The sequence below is a fragment of the Pipistrellus hanaki genome (genome assembly GCF_964339955.1).
Source record: "Pipistrellus hanaki genome assembly, chromosome: 2".
Classification (NCBI taxonomy): Eukaryota; Metazoa; Chordata; class Mammalia; order Chiroptera; family Vespertilionidae; genus Pipistrellus; species Pipistrellus hanaki.
In genome coordinates, this window is record NC_140504.1 from 93,062,367 (window position 1) to 93,080,105 (window position 17,739).

At 38.5% G+C, this 17,739-nt stretch overlaps 2 protein-coding genes across 4 annotated transcripts in view; both read left to right on the forward strand.

The window, feature by feature from the left end:
- The window catches only part of USP25 (ubiquitin specific peptidase 25), a 176,388-nt gene that overhangs the window by 89,608 nt on the left and 69,041 nt on the right, over positions 1-17,739 (forward strand). For all 3 annotated transcript variants that reach the window (XM_084875916.1, XM_084875917.1, XM_084875918.1), the window contains exons 8-10: positions 5,402-5,478; positions 6,956-7,029; positions 12,794-12,942. In XM_084875916.1, coding sequence (XP_084732042.1) covers positions 5,402-5,478; positions 6,956-7,029; positions 12,794-12,942 — 300 coding nt within the window. The remainder of the gene's footprint in view (positions 1-5,401; positions 5,479-6,955; positions 7,030-12,793; positions 12,943-17,739) is intronic.
- P2RY13 (purinergic receptor P2Y13) overlaps positions 1-17,739 on the forward strand; it is a 403,762-nt gene that overhangs the window by 31,166 nt on the left and 354,857 nt on the right. The gene's annotated exons all lie outside the window — the stretch shown is intronic.

Below are 17,739 nucleotides of genomic sequence, written 5' to 3' on the forward strand. Positions count from 1 at the left end.
ATTTCGATATGTTTGGAAATAAAACTGTTAATCCAAAAGGTGCAAAAACAGTGTTAATTAAAACAATAGGACATGAGAAGTCCAGTTTTACAGTGGTACAGCATGTATAGTTGATGGTGCCAAACTAAGACCAATGTTTATTTTTAAAAGAAAAACAATGCCGAAAATCATGTTCCCTGTTGGAGTTTTTGTACATGTGAATGAAAAAGGATGGATGGATGAAGAAGGGGTAAAGCTATGGCTTGATAATGTATGGAGTAGGCGACCAGGTGGACTTTGTCAAAAACGTAGCCTATGGGAGTGGGATATGCTCAGGGCTCATTTAACTACCAGCACAAAGAACAGGCTGGCAAGAATAAACACAGATGTGGCAGTTATTTCTGGAGGATCGACATCATTGGTACAGCCACTGGATGTGTGCCTAAACAAGCCATTTAAAGATAGCATTAGAGAACAGTGGAATGAGTGGATGGTTAGCAGCGAAAAGTTATTCACAAAAGGAGGAAACATGCGTGCGCCACAATTGGATGTTTTGTGTAACTTTGTCATAAAAGCCTGGAATGATATTACTGAAGAAACAGTAATCGGGTCTTTCAAGAAGAGTGGCATATCAAATTCTTTGGACGGTATGGAGGATGACTTCTTGTGGCAAGATGAAGGGGAAGCCGAAGTTGAAGCCACACCATCTGATTTGGAATTTGATCCATATGATAACTGTCTTACAAATGTACCACAAGAAGTCATTGATGAACTTATGATGTCAGAAGAAGAATATGATGAGGATTTTGAAGGATTTTAAGCTCACAATGCTCTTTTGCCTAGAAAAACCTCTTATCATCCCAGTCAGTCACAAACAAGCGTTTTCTGCAAGTTCTTCATGTAATTTTCTTTCCAGATGAATCCATCATTGTTAATGTTCTCCTTTGGATTTCTTGTTTCTCGGTCAAGTTCATGGCATTGCCATTTGCGAAGAGACCTTCCATTTATCGTATCAATGTACGGTATATTACGGTATGTTCGAAAAATGTCATTCATTAAAAATATAATTAAAAAAAGAACTGGTGTTGCCTCGGAAGTGGAGGGTAGTCTTATACAGCGAATATAGGCCTAAACCTATGTTTTAACTGTAAAATTAGGGGGTCGACTTATATGCCGGAAAATATGATATTTGCAAAGGAGAATACAGGAGAGTTCAAGTAGGCCTACATTTAGGAAGTGAAACAGTTAAGAAATCAGAAGAAGAAATGAGAAAGAGAAGAGAAAAAAATTAAAAATTGAGCAGGGGAAGAAAAATGAAAGAGGGAAATTGAGTAGTAGGTGTAGGAAAGAGAAAATTTAGATATATGAACAAAACAATAGAGAATAGGATACTAATGCATCAATAAAGCAGATAGATTAAAAAAGATCAATTTTAAAAAGTGGGAGAAAGAAAGAAAGAAAAACCGAAAAGGAGAAAGAAGAAAAATGGGAGGAAAAAAATGAAGAGAGGAAGAAATGTGCAAAAATAGAGAAAGAAAAAGTGAAGTGTTATTCGTTTAAGCCGAATTTTTAATATCCTATGGGAGCTGGCTTAGGACCCCCCTCTTCTGTTTGCCAATTCTGGGTTTTATGTTAGATACTTGGGTGCAACCCACTGTCAATCACTGTCTTTTGGCTTTTAGCACCCTGCTTGAAGCTCCAAGCAATCCACCAGTCCACCACTTGTGTCTGTCTCCATAGGCCTTACCTGCTAGCAGAAGGGACCAATCTGTCCTCTAGAGAAGGTTTGTTAGCTACTTGGAGCCCAGGGATGATTCAGCACTCTTCCTCTGAATCCCCATGTTCCACTACTGCCCACCTTTGCCTGTCAGCCAGCTGTCAGTCTACTTTCAGGGCATATGATGTGTGTTTTTTTCTGTCCCAGACTTACTCCTCCATGAGTGGCCCAAAATATTACTCTGCTGTTGGCCAGACAGAGACCCTTGTATGGAGACCAATGAGGTCAGCTAGGACCCTGAAGTTTTTATCACTCTCATTCCTAAATTAGTGGGGCAGATGGCCCCTCCTCCAATACATTTACTAAGGGTCCTTGAGATTGTTCAGACCCTTAAGCTGGCCTCTGCCTTTATTCCCTTGTAAAGCTCAAAATGCAGGGTGTGGTAGGCTGTTTCACCTAGGGCAGTTTTTTTTCCTATACCTGCCTCCTGGGTGTTAGGAGCCCATAGCTCCTTCCTTCCAGGGAGAAAGGTCGTTTTGCTTTTGATTTGGAAGCATATGAACGACCCAATGCAGGACTCCCAGCTACTGCTTTCCCAAGTCTCTCTGCCCTGCTTTTCACCCCCACCTGTCCTCAGGCACCTCAGTTGTGCACTGGGTGTGCAGTTGCAAATGAAAACGCTTGTGCTCTGAGTTTATGTGATTAAAAAAAGAAAAGAAAAGGGAAGTCGAAACTGCAGCTCTCTCCCTCACTGGCTCTGGTCTGCCAGGTCTAGACTGCTGTTGCTGACAGCAGTCTGGTTACCTTTCACAGCTGCTTGGATGATATGGGTGCTGCGGGTCGCACTGCCACAGGTCAGGCCAGGATGGGCTGGATAGTGACAGAGGTTGGTTCGCGCCGCTGCCACCACTAGTGCGTGGAACCCTGCCTATGCTCCCAGATCAGTTCTTCCCATAGCACAGCTCCTTCCTTTCCAGGCTCCCCACCTCTTACTACCTCGCCCTTCCTACCAGTCTGCAGGTGCCTTCTGTTCTTCCTTGTTATAAGTCCTCTCTCAGCTGGACCACAGTTGGACATTCCAGGTGAATGAATGTTTTCCAATTTAGTGGTATTTCCTGGCTGGCCTTGGGACTAAGTGCCCAAGAGGCCTGCCTGTTCTGCCACCATTTTGTCTTCCTACAGCTAAATTTTACAAGTCACTTCTGTTCCTTGACTTAACTTTTCTTCTGAAATTGTTTTTTCTTTTGGCTATTTTCTTTTGTGTTGAAGCTTTCTAAGGATGTGTAATAATCTTTAGGTATCTTTTCATATTTAAAAATGAGGTAGCACAAGTTTAATTGGAAGCCTTGTATGTATATGAGTAGACTTCAGTTTTGTTAGAATGGGTGGAAGACATTGAGTTGTTAATGCTATGACATGCTTCAGAATGCCACACTGTGAATGCGTTTGCTTTGGGTTCTTTTTCTTTCTCTCTACCAGGGCTTTAAAGTAGTTGCACACCACCCTGGCTTGTGTGGCTCAGTCAGTTGGGCATTCTCCCATGCACAGAAAAGTTACTGGTTCAATTCCTGATCAGGGCACTTGCCAGGTTTCAGGCTCAATCCTCTGTAGTGTTCACGCAGGAGGCAGCTAATTGATGTTTTGCTCTCATATAGATATTTCTCTCCCTTTCTTGCTCCCTAAGTGGGGAGGGGGGGGGGAAATCTTTAAATTAGTTGCATATTAATTGAGGCAGATATAGGTTTGATTCTCTTCTATTCCTAGATACTCAAATCTAAAGGACACATTAGTGGCATAGTGGAGTGGATCTATAAGTAAAGTAAGCATCATGATTTTTAAAAGTGAATTTATATGTACATTTCATATTATTTTTAATTATAATACTTTGAAATATGCAAGAATCTCAGGGGGATACTTTTTGGGATACAGTACTGCCAAATTTAATTATTCTTCTAACTTAATTTCAAACTAAAATATTATCATTTTTTCTCTTGATAAAAGCAGGTAGAATTATTTTATAATTGTAAATTTTAGATTGATTGCTAAAAAGTACAGATTACTTTCTTCTGAAGAGTATTATGATAACGAGGAAACTTTTGTTTCTTGTCAGATAACCTTGCAAGATAAGCAGAGTTGTAGAAAAGTGTTGAAGGTCTTAAGGTGTTATAACTTGCTAGGACAACTGTAGCAAATTACAACAAACAGAGTGAACTTCCAAACAGGAAATTATTCTCTCCATAGTTCTAGTGGCCCAAATCCTAAGTGTAGGTAGGTGATGGCAGAGCACTACTCCCTCTAGTGGCTCAAAGTGAGAGAAGCCTTTCTTGCTTCCATCATCTTTTTGGCTCCTGTATTCTTATCTTTTGGCAACATACCTCCAATCGCTGTCTCCATCTTTTTATGGCCTTTTCCCCTGTGTGTCTATGTGTTTGCTCATTTTCTGTTTCTTAGAAGAATACTCACAATTGGACTTAGGCCTTTCCTAACCCAGGATGATCTTATCTTGAGATCCTTAACCTAAATCACAGCTGCAAAAACTCTTATTCCAAATAAGTTTGTATTCTGAAGTTACAGGTAGATGGTATTTTGGTGGGCCACTATTAATTTACTACAGATAGTATGGATGTTTATAACTAGATTTTTGTGCTGAGTTTATCTTGAACTATATGACATTGTTGTAATTTACTTACTCTTCCTAGACCTTAGTTTCAACATTTTAAAGATGTGCAAGTTGGCCTAGATGCTCTTTAAACAACTTCTAGATGGAAAAATATGTGATATTGAAGTTTGTTTTATATTTAGAGCTATCGATATTTTGATAAAGACAAATTGCTTACCCTGCTTTATCTTTCTTTCATGGGTTGATTGAACTCAGTCAGATATCTTAGTGAAGTGGATAGGCCTTTGAAAAGTTGAATGAAGAAAGGCACATCTTCCTTCTAAGAGAGGAGCCAGTATTAATTCTTTATAAAATGAAGAACTTTTTGGTGATATGCGTACTTTTATATGCATTTATTCATTAACAAAGCTTTCTTGAGAAAATAATATTTTTTATTTAATTCATATGTGTAATCTAATGAACAAAATACTTTAAACAAAGTAGAGACAGACTCATAGATGGAGAATAGGCTGACAGCTGTTGGGAAGAAATGAGGAGTGGGATTGAGGAAAAAAAGGAAAACAAACAAACAAAAAAAACTCTTGGTTATTGCTGGGAGAAAAAGGGTTGTGGGGAAATGAAAGAGAGTATGGGGAGATAAATGGTGATGGAAGGAGACTTAACTTGAGTGGTGAACAAACAATAGCATACAGATGATGTGTTATACAATTGTGCAGCTGAAATCTATATAATTTGTTAACCATTTTCTCCCCAATAAATTCAATTAAAGGGAAAAAATAAAAATTAAAAAATAGAAATCTGATTTGTAAGTTGGAATTCTGATATTTATTTTCCTGAAGTGAAAGCCAATCACAATAATTATCAATATAATGCTTGTTTTTCTCAAATACTGATTTTGTGCTCTGGTTAAGTTATAAATATTTATTGCAGTTGATGTGAAAGATTTCATATAATACCTTTATGATGAGTCAGTAGTTATATGTTTGAATGGAATGTCTGGGTGCAAGTTTTATGTTGCAATATTTAGTATTTTTATTAATAGGCTTAAAAATTAACTAGTTTTTATTTTTTCTTTCTTTCTACAGCAAGATGTGAGTGAGTTTACACACAAATTATTAGATTGGTTAGAAGATGCCTTCCAAATGAAAGCTGAAGAGGAGACGTAAGTTACTGTAAATAATGATGGTGTTTTAAGAGATCTATAAGTAGCATTCATTTTTTTTTTCCTTTAGTATATTCAGTGTCAACAAATAAATAGGAATCTGAGATAGACATCTGGAAGCCTAAATGTTACCTCTGTATTATTGATAAGCTGTTGGAATTTATGGCCACAAATGCTGGTAGCTTTAGATTTCCACTATAAGGTCAGAATCTAACCAGAAAGGTCTAAAAAGTTATCCCTGAAAGGACTAATCCTACATTGCCCAGTTCTTTTCATTAGATTCAATGAGGAGAGGGACATATTTCAAATAAGGCTTAAGATTTCTGAAGATACAGAAAAAAATTAGGCCCTTTAAAACTGTTTTTAAAAAAGGGGGAGATAATTTGTTAGTTACCAGATCATATAAGGTGCTTAGGACCCAAAAGAAGTTAACCAAAAGTAAGTAAATAATAAGCAAGATCTTCAAAATCAGAATGGAATGACTCACTCAGAAGACATAAGGTTTCATGAAATAGTCAAGTGGTATTCTAGGTCTGCAGGTGAAAAGCAGTTGGATTCGTGTTGAAGGTAGAACACGGAAGGGCTTACAGAAATCCGGATAGCCTGGAGAGGAGGACTGGGGTCCTGGGTAAAACAGTTAACAAATTACTGAGGGAAATTCAAAGACACTCGGGTATCATGACTGGGATACAGATATCGTTTATTCAGAGGAAACTTGCCCAATACATTTTAGTATTAGAACCTTAAAGGTACAAGGAACTTGAACTTTTAAAAACCAGGAACCAGGGTGGACAACCTTAGGTCAAGTTCACACAGAGGCTCTCTATTAGTCTGACAGAACAGTAGAACTTGTAGGTTCCTTCAACCTGAAGGTGGACAAGGCATGGGTTTTTTTGTGGTTTTTTTTTCCCCTTATTTAAAAATATATTTTATTGATTTTTTACAGAGGAAAGGGAGAGTGATAGAGAGTTAGAAACATCGATGAGAGACATCAATCAGCTGCCTCCTGCACACCCCCTACTGGGGATCTGCCCACAACCAAGGTACATTCCCTTTACTGGAATCGGACCTGGGACCCTTGAGACAAACTGGTTAGGGCTGGAAAAGGCATGTTTGATCAAGGGTGGCTTTCCCCTTTCCCAACAAGTCCAAAAAAGCATATATCATAAGGACTGAATGTCCGAGACTGAAGTGTGTGGTGATAATAGAAAAGCTAGGCACTTCATGGGCACTGACTATAAGGTCCTCTTGTAAGGACATCCTGCATAACTCATTTTAACCTTTAAAACAGTTTTGTGAGTTTAATTACCATTATTATCTTCAGTTGACAGGTGAAGAAATGGAAAAGTGACACTAAACAGCTGAGTGCATAACCTCTTACACATTATCGCTTTGGCAGAGGCTATTCTTCTTTTAATGTTTCCTTTATTAGGTCCAAAAATTATAACCATATTTATGTTTTTTTAACATGCTTTAGGGATGAAGAGAAACCAAAGAACCCCATGGTAGAATTGTTCTATGGAAGATTCTTAGCTGTGGGAGTCCTTGAAGGTATTACAATGAAGATATATTATCTGTTAGCTTCTTTGTCTTGATAGCAACTCTTTATTTGTTGAATAACTTTTAATTTTAATTTGACTTAATCCATCTAGAATTCCTGTTACATTGCTACCACTAGTCATTTATATACAAAGCATAGAATTGAGCTATGAAAAGGAAAGTACAGAGTGTATTACCTCATGCTAATTGATATTTAGTTAATATTATCCTGTTGTTCTTTCCCTGGGAAGGCTTCTGTGATTCTGTGAATTATTGGGATGCAGGGATTACAGGGGCAGTTGTTGGTGGATCTTTTGAAAATAATATTGGAGTTGAATACTGGGTTTGGTATTATGATCATTGTTTTTGAGGGTTTTAAGTCTATGAATATTAAAAGCTGAGTTTAGCAATTTAGCATAATTGGGATATTGGACTTTTCAAAGCATTATAATATTCTTTAGACTCTAGTTTTCAAGAAAGAGTTGCATTCTACCTTTTGAAAATTCAGTTAAGAATGATACTACTCCATCTTCCCTAAAGGCCTGTTACTTAAAATCTGAACCAAACCAATTACACTTTGATTTTCCTAACAAAGGACTGAACTGAGTCAGTAGATATACTTTCCAATAATAATATTTCTAAGCCCAAAAAAATAAATTTTTGATAACTTGTTTTTTCTGAATGGCTCAATGCATCAACTTTTGGAAGTGCCAAAGTATAAAATTTGGAAAATTGGTTTTCCTTGAGGAAAAGTAATGGATTCATAAGAAATTTTGTTTGAATATAGTTTTATAACTTAGAATTCATAAAAAGACAGAGGCTAAGGATTTGGTCAGTCATTTAAAAAGTTATATTGCGGTGTCAGAACAGTTTGTCCCAATGGGATGATTTCCATTTGTTTGCTAAAGTCCCCCCTTGCAAAAAGAACTTATAGTCCACTGATTCCTCCATTTAGTTCCTCTCAGCCCTTTTCTTTATTTCCATCCTTGTTCATTATAATTATCTGTATAAATATCTGAAACTCCCTTTCCCAGATTGATTTCTAGCACCCTGTCCGGCTATTTTCTGACATTTATTAAGCTCTTCATCTTCTTTCTGCATGCTCTGAGTTCCTAAAATTGCTGAGGAAAAGTCACTTCAAAAAGTGGGCTAACTGTAGTGGATCAAGAATCTGTAGTAAATCAAGCTTCACTGGTTCCAGTTCTCTAACCCTACCTGGTAGTCATACTTATTTTAATGTCTTCTATCCCGTTTTCTGCATTAACAATTTCTATCTTTTCTACTGTAATTCTAACGTCATTGTCTGAAAAACACTTTACTTCAACTTTCATGAATTGATTGTGAAGCTAATGAAACCTAACCATGGGTCCTAAGACCCTAAATCTAATTTTGTGTTTATAATATTGTATCACAGTTTTTAAAACCCTCATCATCAAATATATGTGCTGCAGACTTTGCAACCTGAATCCATTCCTAATGCCACTAATTGGTTTTATTTGATCCCCCAGATAATAGAGGAATATTTAGTCTTATGCCAACAGAGTATTCTTTATATGTTTTAAGAATCTCATTCCTTCATGCTTTCACCCAACAGGGGTCTTCAAACTACGGCCCGCGGGCCACATGCGGCCCGCAGAGGAGTCTGATCCGGCCCGCCAGGTTTTTTGGGCAGTGAGCACAGCCGAGGTGTTACAGTAGGAATTAGTAGTTCATATAGTCCGGCCCTCCAGCTCTCTGAGGGACCGTGATCTGGCCCCCACTTTAAAAAGTTTGAGGACCCCTGACCCAGACCTCACTGTCTTATAATCTTATGGGTTTTTTATTGCTGTTGTTTTTTTATTTTCAGCTTTTCCCTCTTTAATGTGTCTTCTCATTGGTAATTAGACTGATCTGGTATCTCATGTCTTAAAAATTGAGACACGCTTTTAAGTTAATCCTATTTAAGTATAAGACCCTTTGAAAAGGGGTTTGATGTTATCTGCTAACTCCCCATGTACTATAAAACCATCCTGCTTTTGCTTTTGGCCCAGACTTCTTCCTAAAGGAATATTTTTCTTTAAGGTTATTGGGTTTTTTTTGTTTGTTTGTGTGTTTTTTTAAAAATATATTTTATTGAATTTTTACAAAGAGGAAGGGAGAGGGATAAAGTTAGAAACATTGGTGAGAAAGAAACATTGATCAACCGCCTCCTGCCCACCTCCTACTGGGGATGTGCCTGCAACCAAGATACATGCCCTTGACCAGAATCGAACCTGGGACCTTTCTGTCCACAGGCCGACACTCTATCCACTGAGCCAAACCAGTTAAGGCGATTATTGATTTTTTTTACATGTGTTCAAGTTCGTTGGGTCCCTCTCAGTTTTTGTACTGAACTCCTATCAGCTATTAATTCTATTGACTCCACTCTCTCCTCTTCTTTCATTTTTCCCTTTTCTTAAAAATACTCATCTGGCTTCTATAGCACCATATTTTTTTGGCTTTTTAAAATTTCTGAGTGGGGCCGAAACCGGTTTGGCTCAATGGATAGAGCGTCGGCTTGGGGACTGGAAGGTCCCGGGTTTGATTCTGGTCAAAGGCATGTACCTTGGTTGCGGGCATATCCCCAGTAGGGGGTGTGCAAGAGGCAGCTGATCGATGACTCTCTCTCATCGATGATTCTAACTCTCTATCTCTCTCCCTTCCTCTCTGTACAAAATCAATAAAATATATTTTTTTTAAAAATTTCTGAGTGGGTACTTCTTAGTAGTTATTTTTATAGTCTTTTCTTATGTTAAAGGTAGGGCATCTTTGGGACTCAGCTTAGGCCCTCTTCCTTATCTGTTTACTGATTCCTTAGACAGTCTCATTTACTGCCTTGGTTTCCTGCTACCAGTAAGTCAGCAATTTTTAATTTAGAGCTTCAGATGAGAGGAATAATCTTATAGACTCATATATCCAACTATCTTCTCAACTTGAAGTTTCTTGGAACATTCTAAAACAGTTATGTCCACTACAAGCAAGCAAGGCTTAACAGCAAGACTGCACACATAACCCACAAAGGGCTGCACCAAGACTGTCCACCTCAGGTAATTGAGAAGGCTGAGCTACTGGGCCCTGCTAGGATACTTAGCACACAAAGCTACTCCATCAACTCAAGGAAGCAGCTATCAATAAAATGCAAAAAAGAGGCAGGCCACAAAGAAAGGAAATGAAGGAAAGCAAAAGAATGGACATAGAGTTCAAAACCACAGTTATAAGGTTTTTCAAGAATTTCCTAGAAAAGGCCAATAAAATTAACGAGACCTTTGAGGATATGAAAAAGGATCAACTAGAAATAAAGCATACACTGAATGAAATAAAAAATATACAGAGTCCTAAAAACAGACGGGAAGATCACAAGAATCAAGTCAAAGATTTGGAACTCAAAGAACGAGAGGACACTCCTCCCACAGAAGCAAGAAGAGAAGAGAATCCAGAAAGTTGAAGATAGTGTAAGAAGCCTCTGGGACAACTTCAAGCGAACCAACATCAGAATTATGGAGGTCCCAGAAGAAGAGAGAGAGCAAGATACTGAAAACCTATTGGAAGAAATAGTGACAGAAAACTCCCCTCACCTGGTGAATGAAATAGACTTAAAAGTCCAGGAAGTGCACTGAACCCCAAACAAAAGGAACCCAAAGAGGACCACACCAAGACACAGCATAATTAAAATTCCAAGAACAAAAGACAAAGAGAGACTATTAAAAGCAGCAAGAGAAAAGCAGGAGCACCTATAAAGGAGCACCCATACGATTGTCAGCTGATTTCTCAACAGAAACTATGCAGGCCAGACGGGAATGGCAAGAAATATTCAAAGTGATGAATAGCAAGAACCTACAACCAAGATTACTCTACCCAGCAAAGCTATCACTCACAATTGAAGGGCAGATAAAGAGCTTCATAAATACAAAAAAGCTAAAGGAGTTCATCACCACCAAACCAGAATTATGTGAAATGCTGAAAAGTATTCTTTAAGAAGAGGAAGAAGATAAAGATAAAAATTATGAACAACAAATATGTAACTATCAACAAGTGAATCTAAAAACCAAGGGAATTAAAAAATCTGATGAACAGTATTAACTGGTGAATATAATAGAATCAGAGTTATAGAAAGGGAGTGGGTTGACGATTCTCGGAAAGGGGAGTGGGGGTGCGGGAAGAGACTGAACAAAAATTGTACACCTATGGATGAGGACAGTGGGGGGTGGGGAAAGGGCACAGGGTGGGATAGGAATCTGGTGGAGGGGAGCAATAGAGGGAAAAAAGAGGAACAATTGTAATCTGAACAATAAAGATTTATTAAAAATAAATAAATAAATAAATCAGTTTTGTCTACTACAACCTTAAAACAAAAACAATTCTCTGTGCTTCCTTTAGTGGGGCCACCGTTAGTACATAAACATCAGCCCAATTGTTGATACTAGAAATGTGAGTCTCATTCCTGATACCCTGCATTGAGCCAGTCAATCAAGCCTTACTGGTGTTCCTTCTTGTATACATACATAAGTGTGTGTGTATGAGTGTGTGTGTGTGTGTGTGTGTGTGTGTAAATTCATGTGTTTTTGTACACTTTTACTGGTAACACTCTATTCTATGTTGTATGGATTCCATAATAGTCTCCTAGTAATCTATCACCAACTTAATACAGAAGCCAAAATAATGTTTTAAATGCATAAATCTGACCATTTTTGCCTTTTTATTTTACTTATCAGGATGACACTGGTTAACAAAATTACAGATTTCAGGTGCACAGTTCTATGACACAACATCTATACATGGGATTGTGTGTTCAACACCCCAAGTCACGTCTCTATCACCATTTATGCCCTCTATACCCTCCTCTATCTTTTGCCACTCCCCTTCCCTGTACCTGTCATTGAGTTTTTTCTTTTTGCTCAATACCTCCACTCCCCACTTCACACCTATCAGCTTACTCTTTTATCTATGAAATTTCTGTTTTGCTTGTTCTTTTGATCCTATTATTTCTAGATTTAATGCCTTCTGAAAACATTCTTAACAAGAGCTGTTTGACTTTGTAGATTTTGACCCACCTAACTAACTCTTGGTTGTCATCTCCCCATTGCTTCCCCAAGCTATATTGTCCTCTTCTTTGTTCTTCAAACATGCTAAGTTCTTTGCAGCTTTAAAATCTTTGTGTCTGCTTTCCTTGGCCAAGGATACTCTTCAGTTCCTGGACACTCTGGCCTGGCTAACTCCCACTCACTAAGTCTGAGAATGAAAGTCATTTTTGCTAGGGAAGCCTCTCTGTTCTACTCTCAATCCCTAAAGACTAAGGCAGCTTCCCTTTTTCTACCCTCTCACAGCAGTCTGTCTCACCACACTTTTTATTACATTTACAATACCAAACAGTTGTTTGTTCATAATTATGTGTACAATTAATGTGTATGATGTCTTTTTTCCAAAAGAGGCTGAGTTTCCTCAGCTCAGGACCATCTCTTGTTTTTCGCTGTTATAGATATTTTTATTGTTTAGCACAGTATCTTGCCTTTAGAAGGATTTTTTGGAAGAATAAGTACGTACATATGTTACATTTGGGTTGAAATGAATATATGGCTGGATGTGAATGTACATATAGAAACCAACAGGAAAATTGGTTTACATGTTAGCTCACTACCCTCTGGAACATAATCCATCAGAGTTAAGTTTTCAGGTTCAAGAGGTCATTCATAGATACAATTAGTAGCTAAAAGGCCACATTGAGAAATAGTAATTTAATTAACTTTCCCCCCTCCTATAGGTAAAAAATTTGAAAATACTGAACTGTTTGGTCAGTACCCACTTCAGGTCAATGGATTCAAAGATCTACATGAGTGCCTAGAAGCTGCTATGATTGAAGGAGAAATTGAATCTTTACATTCAGAGAATTCAGGAAAATCAGGCCAAGAGGTGAGTTTAACATCTGCATCAACCCTCTCCCCCTAAATCTTTATAACAGTGCTGTAAAGCACAATTTAAGGCCTCATTTCTATAGCTGCCTACTAATTTTGAATTCTCTAAATATGTGTTTGCATTGAATGATGGTAATTTAGACATACTGTATTTGAGAAATCTGCATAGCCTACCTATCTCTATCTATCTATCTATCTATCTATCTATCTATCTATCTATCAAAGGCTAATATGCAGTGTGTACCCTTGGGAGTTTTACCAGGAGTACGATCGCTTGCTATGACATGACACGTGCAGACCACCAGGGGGCATGTGGAACGAAGGAAGGCTGCAGCTGGCAGCTGGAAGGAAGACCCTGATCGGCCCTAATCGGTGGCCAGGCCTAGGGACCCTACCCATGCACAAATTTCATGCACCTGGCCTCTAGTAATCTATGTTAAATTGTCACATAAACACATCATCTCAAAATTTTCTGTTAATATTATCCGTTAGGACATTATTCAGTTTTAGACTTTTCAGTGAAGGTACTAGTCTTTACAGCATGCTTGTTCTGGAAGTTTATAAAGATGAAAAACCATTGATATTAGGGTGGAATTTTATATAGAAGTATGTTACTTATATTAAATATTGTTGGAATTTGTCCAGGCCTAAATAGGCAACACCAGACCCCTTTTCTTGTAAAATTTCAGTATAATTATGTGAAGGACAGATGGAAGAATTTTTTTTCTCCAGAAGGAAATAATTTACAAAATCTATAATAAAAGCATAATATGCTAATTAGACCAGACAGCTGATGCTCTGCGGGCCAAACCTCTTGCACAAATTTCATACATTAGGCCTCTAGTATATTATAAACTTACTAGAGGCCCATTTCGTGAAATCATGTGGCCCACCCACCCATGTGTGCCTCGTGGCATTTGTCTTAGGGCACCCACCTTGCCACACCCACCCACCCACCACCCCACCTGCCTGCTGGCCACAGCCTTGCTGCAATTGGAGCCTGTGGGTCGTGGGGGAGGGACCGAGAAGTGCTCCATCTACTTCATGGTGACCGGTCATTTGGTTGTTACAGCATTATGGCACTGGCTTTTTGGGGGGTCCCCTCAGCCCAGCCTGCACCCTCTTGCAGTCTAGGGCTCTCTCAGTCTGGGACCCCTCACTCCTTACCGCCCGCTTGCAGCAGAGGTGGGAGAGGCTCTTGCCACAACTGCTGTACTTGCCAGCCATGAGCCCAGCTTCTGGCTGAGCGGCACTCCCCCTGTGGGAACGCACTGACTACCAGGGGGCAGCTCCTGCGTTGAGCGTCTGCCCCCTGGTGGGTCAGTGCGTATCATAGCGACTGGTTGTTCCACCATTCGATAGATTTGCATATTAGGCTTTTATTATATAGGATTTATCTGTGTCTACTGCTTTCTATCTTGTCACCCAACTCTGTCTCTCCAGCTCCATCTGTATATCCATCTACCCATACATCTAGATACATGTACTTATCTTTTGGGGAGTGTTATAGCAGAAAGTAAAGGACAGATATGAATCTCGAAAATCAGTCATTGCTAAGCAATTGCTAGTAGTTGTCTTTGTGAGCCTCCATGCTTGAGTTAGAGGAAATGTGTTCACCATAGGCACATATTGCACAATTTATTACGAACATTTTCTGGAAAGGTTTGGAAGCTATTTCCTGGACTTTTTATGGTTTCCAGAGAAACATATCCCCAATGTAAGCATTTTAATTGACAGTTCTAGGTTCCCATGAATTAAAGTATATGACTTTTTTGTTTTAATGGTGACTTTTAAAGTATTGCAACAGCCCTAGCCAGTTTGGCTCAATAGATAAGTGCTGGCCAGTGAACGAAAGGGTTCTGGGTTTGATTTCGGCCAAGGGCATGTACCTTGATTGCAGGCTCTTTCCTTCTGACCCGTGCCCTGTTCAAGGCAATTGCAAGTGGCAACTAATCGATGTGTTTATCTCAAATTGATGTTTTCTCTCTATTTTTCCCTCTCTTTTCCAATCTCTCTAAAAGATCAATGGAAAAATATCCTTGGGTGAGGATTAAGAACACCAAAAAATAAAGTGTTGCAATAAAATATGAAACTAACAGTTCTTAAAATCTTATATACTTACTTGAGTATCATAAAATGGAGTATAGAATAATATTCTAAGGCAGTGGTTGACAAACTCATTAGTCAACAGAACCAAATATCAACAGTACAATTGAAATTTCTTGAGAGCCAAATTTTTTAAACTTGAACTTTTTCTAATGCCACTTCTTCAAAATAGATTTGCCCAGGCCATGGTATTTTGTGGAATAGCCACACTCAGGGGACCAAAGAGCCGAATGTGGCTCGCAAGTTGCAGTTTGCCGACCACGGTCCAGAGGCATTACAAGTTTTTTTTTGGTGATATGTATGGCGTATATTTTATTTTTAATTATTACATAAGTCTCCTTTTCCCCCCATTGACCTGTCCCTGGCCGCCCCTAACCCCCAGTACATGCCCTTACCCCCAACCTCCGTCTTTGTCCATTTGTTATGCTTATATGCTTGCATACAAGTCCTTTGGTTGTGGAGTATGTTTTAATTTTTAATAGTAATTTTAGGTGTGGATTACAGCTAACTAAAATTTTTGTCAATGTCTATGAGAACAAAATAAATAAGCAATTCTGTTCAAGAAATTTTAAAAAGTATGAGATGTTTCTGATATTAGATCTAGTCAACTTTAGGTAGTACCCATATATAAAATATAACAAATTTCTTAAACCTCAACTTTTAGTAAAACATAAACCAAATACAATTTAGGAATTCTCAATTCAGGTAATCATTAACATTTGGGGAGGGAGTAATGGTTGAATAACTGTGTCCCGTGCTCAGCATGGTCATGGGTAAACCTGAGGTGGGGAGGGGCAGTGAAGTATTAGAAAAGACAGACAAGAGAATAAAGCTGGGGGTAGGTGCGATGCTGCCCTCTCTGATGGGAGACAGTGCCACAGCCTGCAATCCAAATATTTTATAGCCAGATTCCTCGAAGCAAGGTAAGAGTGTGGTCATGATGTTTACAATGTTTTTGTGGATTTTGAATCTATTCAGTTATATGCACATATCAAGCTTTATTTACTTGCTGCACCTCCTGCAGCCTATATCACTTAGCCACGTGGGACCACAGGATTAGTCTATAAGGTCAAGCTTACAACTATAGTCTTTGGCCATAATTGGGCAGGAAGGGCTTTGCCCTCCAAGCTAGGAGGACTTCAATGTGGCTTTGCCACGAGTGGACAGTGCCCTCTCATTAGTCCGAGGCTTGAACCTGTTTAAACACTGTAGCTGCTCTCCATAAAACTGTATACCTTTATTAGCTTTATTTAGAGAAAAGTAGTAACTTGCAAGATTTTAGTTAAATTAATTCAGTTTGCCAAATGTACTTCATTTCTGATTTTACTTTGGATGTTTGATTTTAATGACCTCTTGGCTTATTGACATTTGTGTGGTATCATTTTTTGGCTATTGAAATATCACACATGATTTAGTGTGGCAATTTATTTTTATAGTAGTAAAAAGTGGTACACTGCATAACCACTTATAATAACTACTTTAAATTTATTTGTTCCATTATGTTATACTTCTGAATTTGTTGGCTTTTCTTTTTAAGTTAATAATCCTATATAATAAGGAGGAAATATGCAAATGGTTGTTATGCCGTGACTCATAACCGACTGATCACCAGGAGGGCGGGGTAGTGAGCTACAAGCCAGGGAGAGCTATAGGAGGCGGGGCAGTGAGCTGTGTGCAGTGGAGAGCTACAGTGGTGGTGGGCAGGCGGTCAGCTGAGGCAGGCGGCAGCAAGCTACTTGTGCACAAATTCTCATGCAGGGCCACTAGTGTGTGTGTGTATACACACACACACACACACACACACACACACACACACTAGTGGCCCTGCATATATATATATATATATATATATATATATATATATATATATATATATATATGAAAGCCAAGCAACCAGAACTGGCCAGATTGGGGCCCCGATCAGCCTCTACCCACCCCAATTGGGGACGGAGCCAGCTATCAAACCTCCTGCATCCCCTCCCCACACTGGCCTGGACCCGATAGGCCTTTATTGAGGTGGGCCGGCCGGACCCCACCTGTGCACAAATTCATGCACCAGGCCTTCAGTATTTATATAAAACTTGAAGGTATTTTACCAAAAAATTTTTTTTGAAGTTTATTGTATAACATGCTTAACTGAACATTGCCCAAAGTTTGTGGTGGAGTTGGTACAAAGCAATGAGGCATTTAATTTGTTAAATACTAGTTACTATAAAGGATTTCAAACATAATTGCCATAATATTTATTAGTGATATATATTTTTCTTAAATTAGTTAAATTTCCAGTGGAACAATTAAGTTTAAAACAGTTCCTAGTTTTTAATATGAGAATTGTTATCATTTATATTACAGAATTGTCTTTATGTACTACATCTTGCAACTTTGTCACAGGTTTTGACAGTATGGTTAATTATAATAAGTATATGTTCCATTTATGGTAGCAATAGTAATATAATCTTGAGTTAATCTAATAAGCAAAATAGACTGATGAACAAAATAGATCCAGAGATGTAGACACATGGAACAGACTGTTGAATCTCAGACAAAAGGCAAGGGTGGATGGGTTGGGTGGAAAGTGATCAACCAAAGAACTTAAATGCATATATTCATAACCCATAGACATAGACAAAATAGGGTGGTGAAGGCCTGGGGTTGGGGGAGGGAGAGGGTTAGAAGGATTTATAGGGGG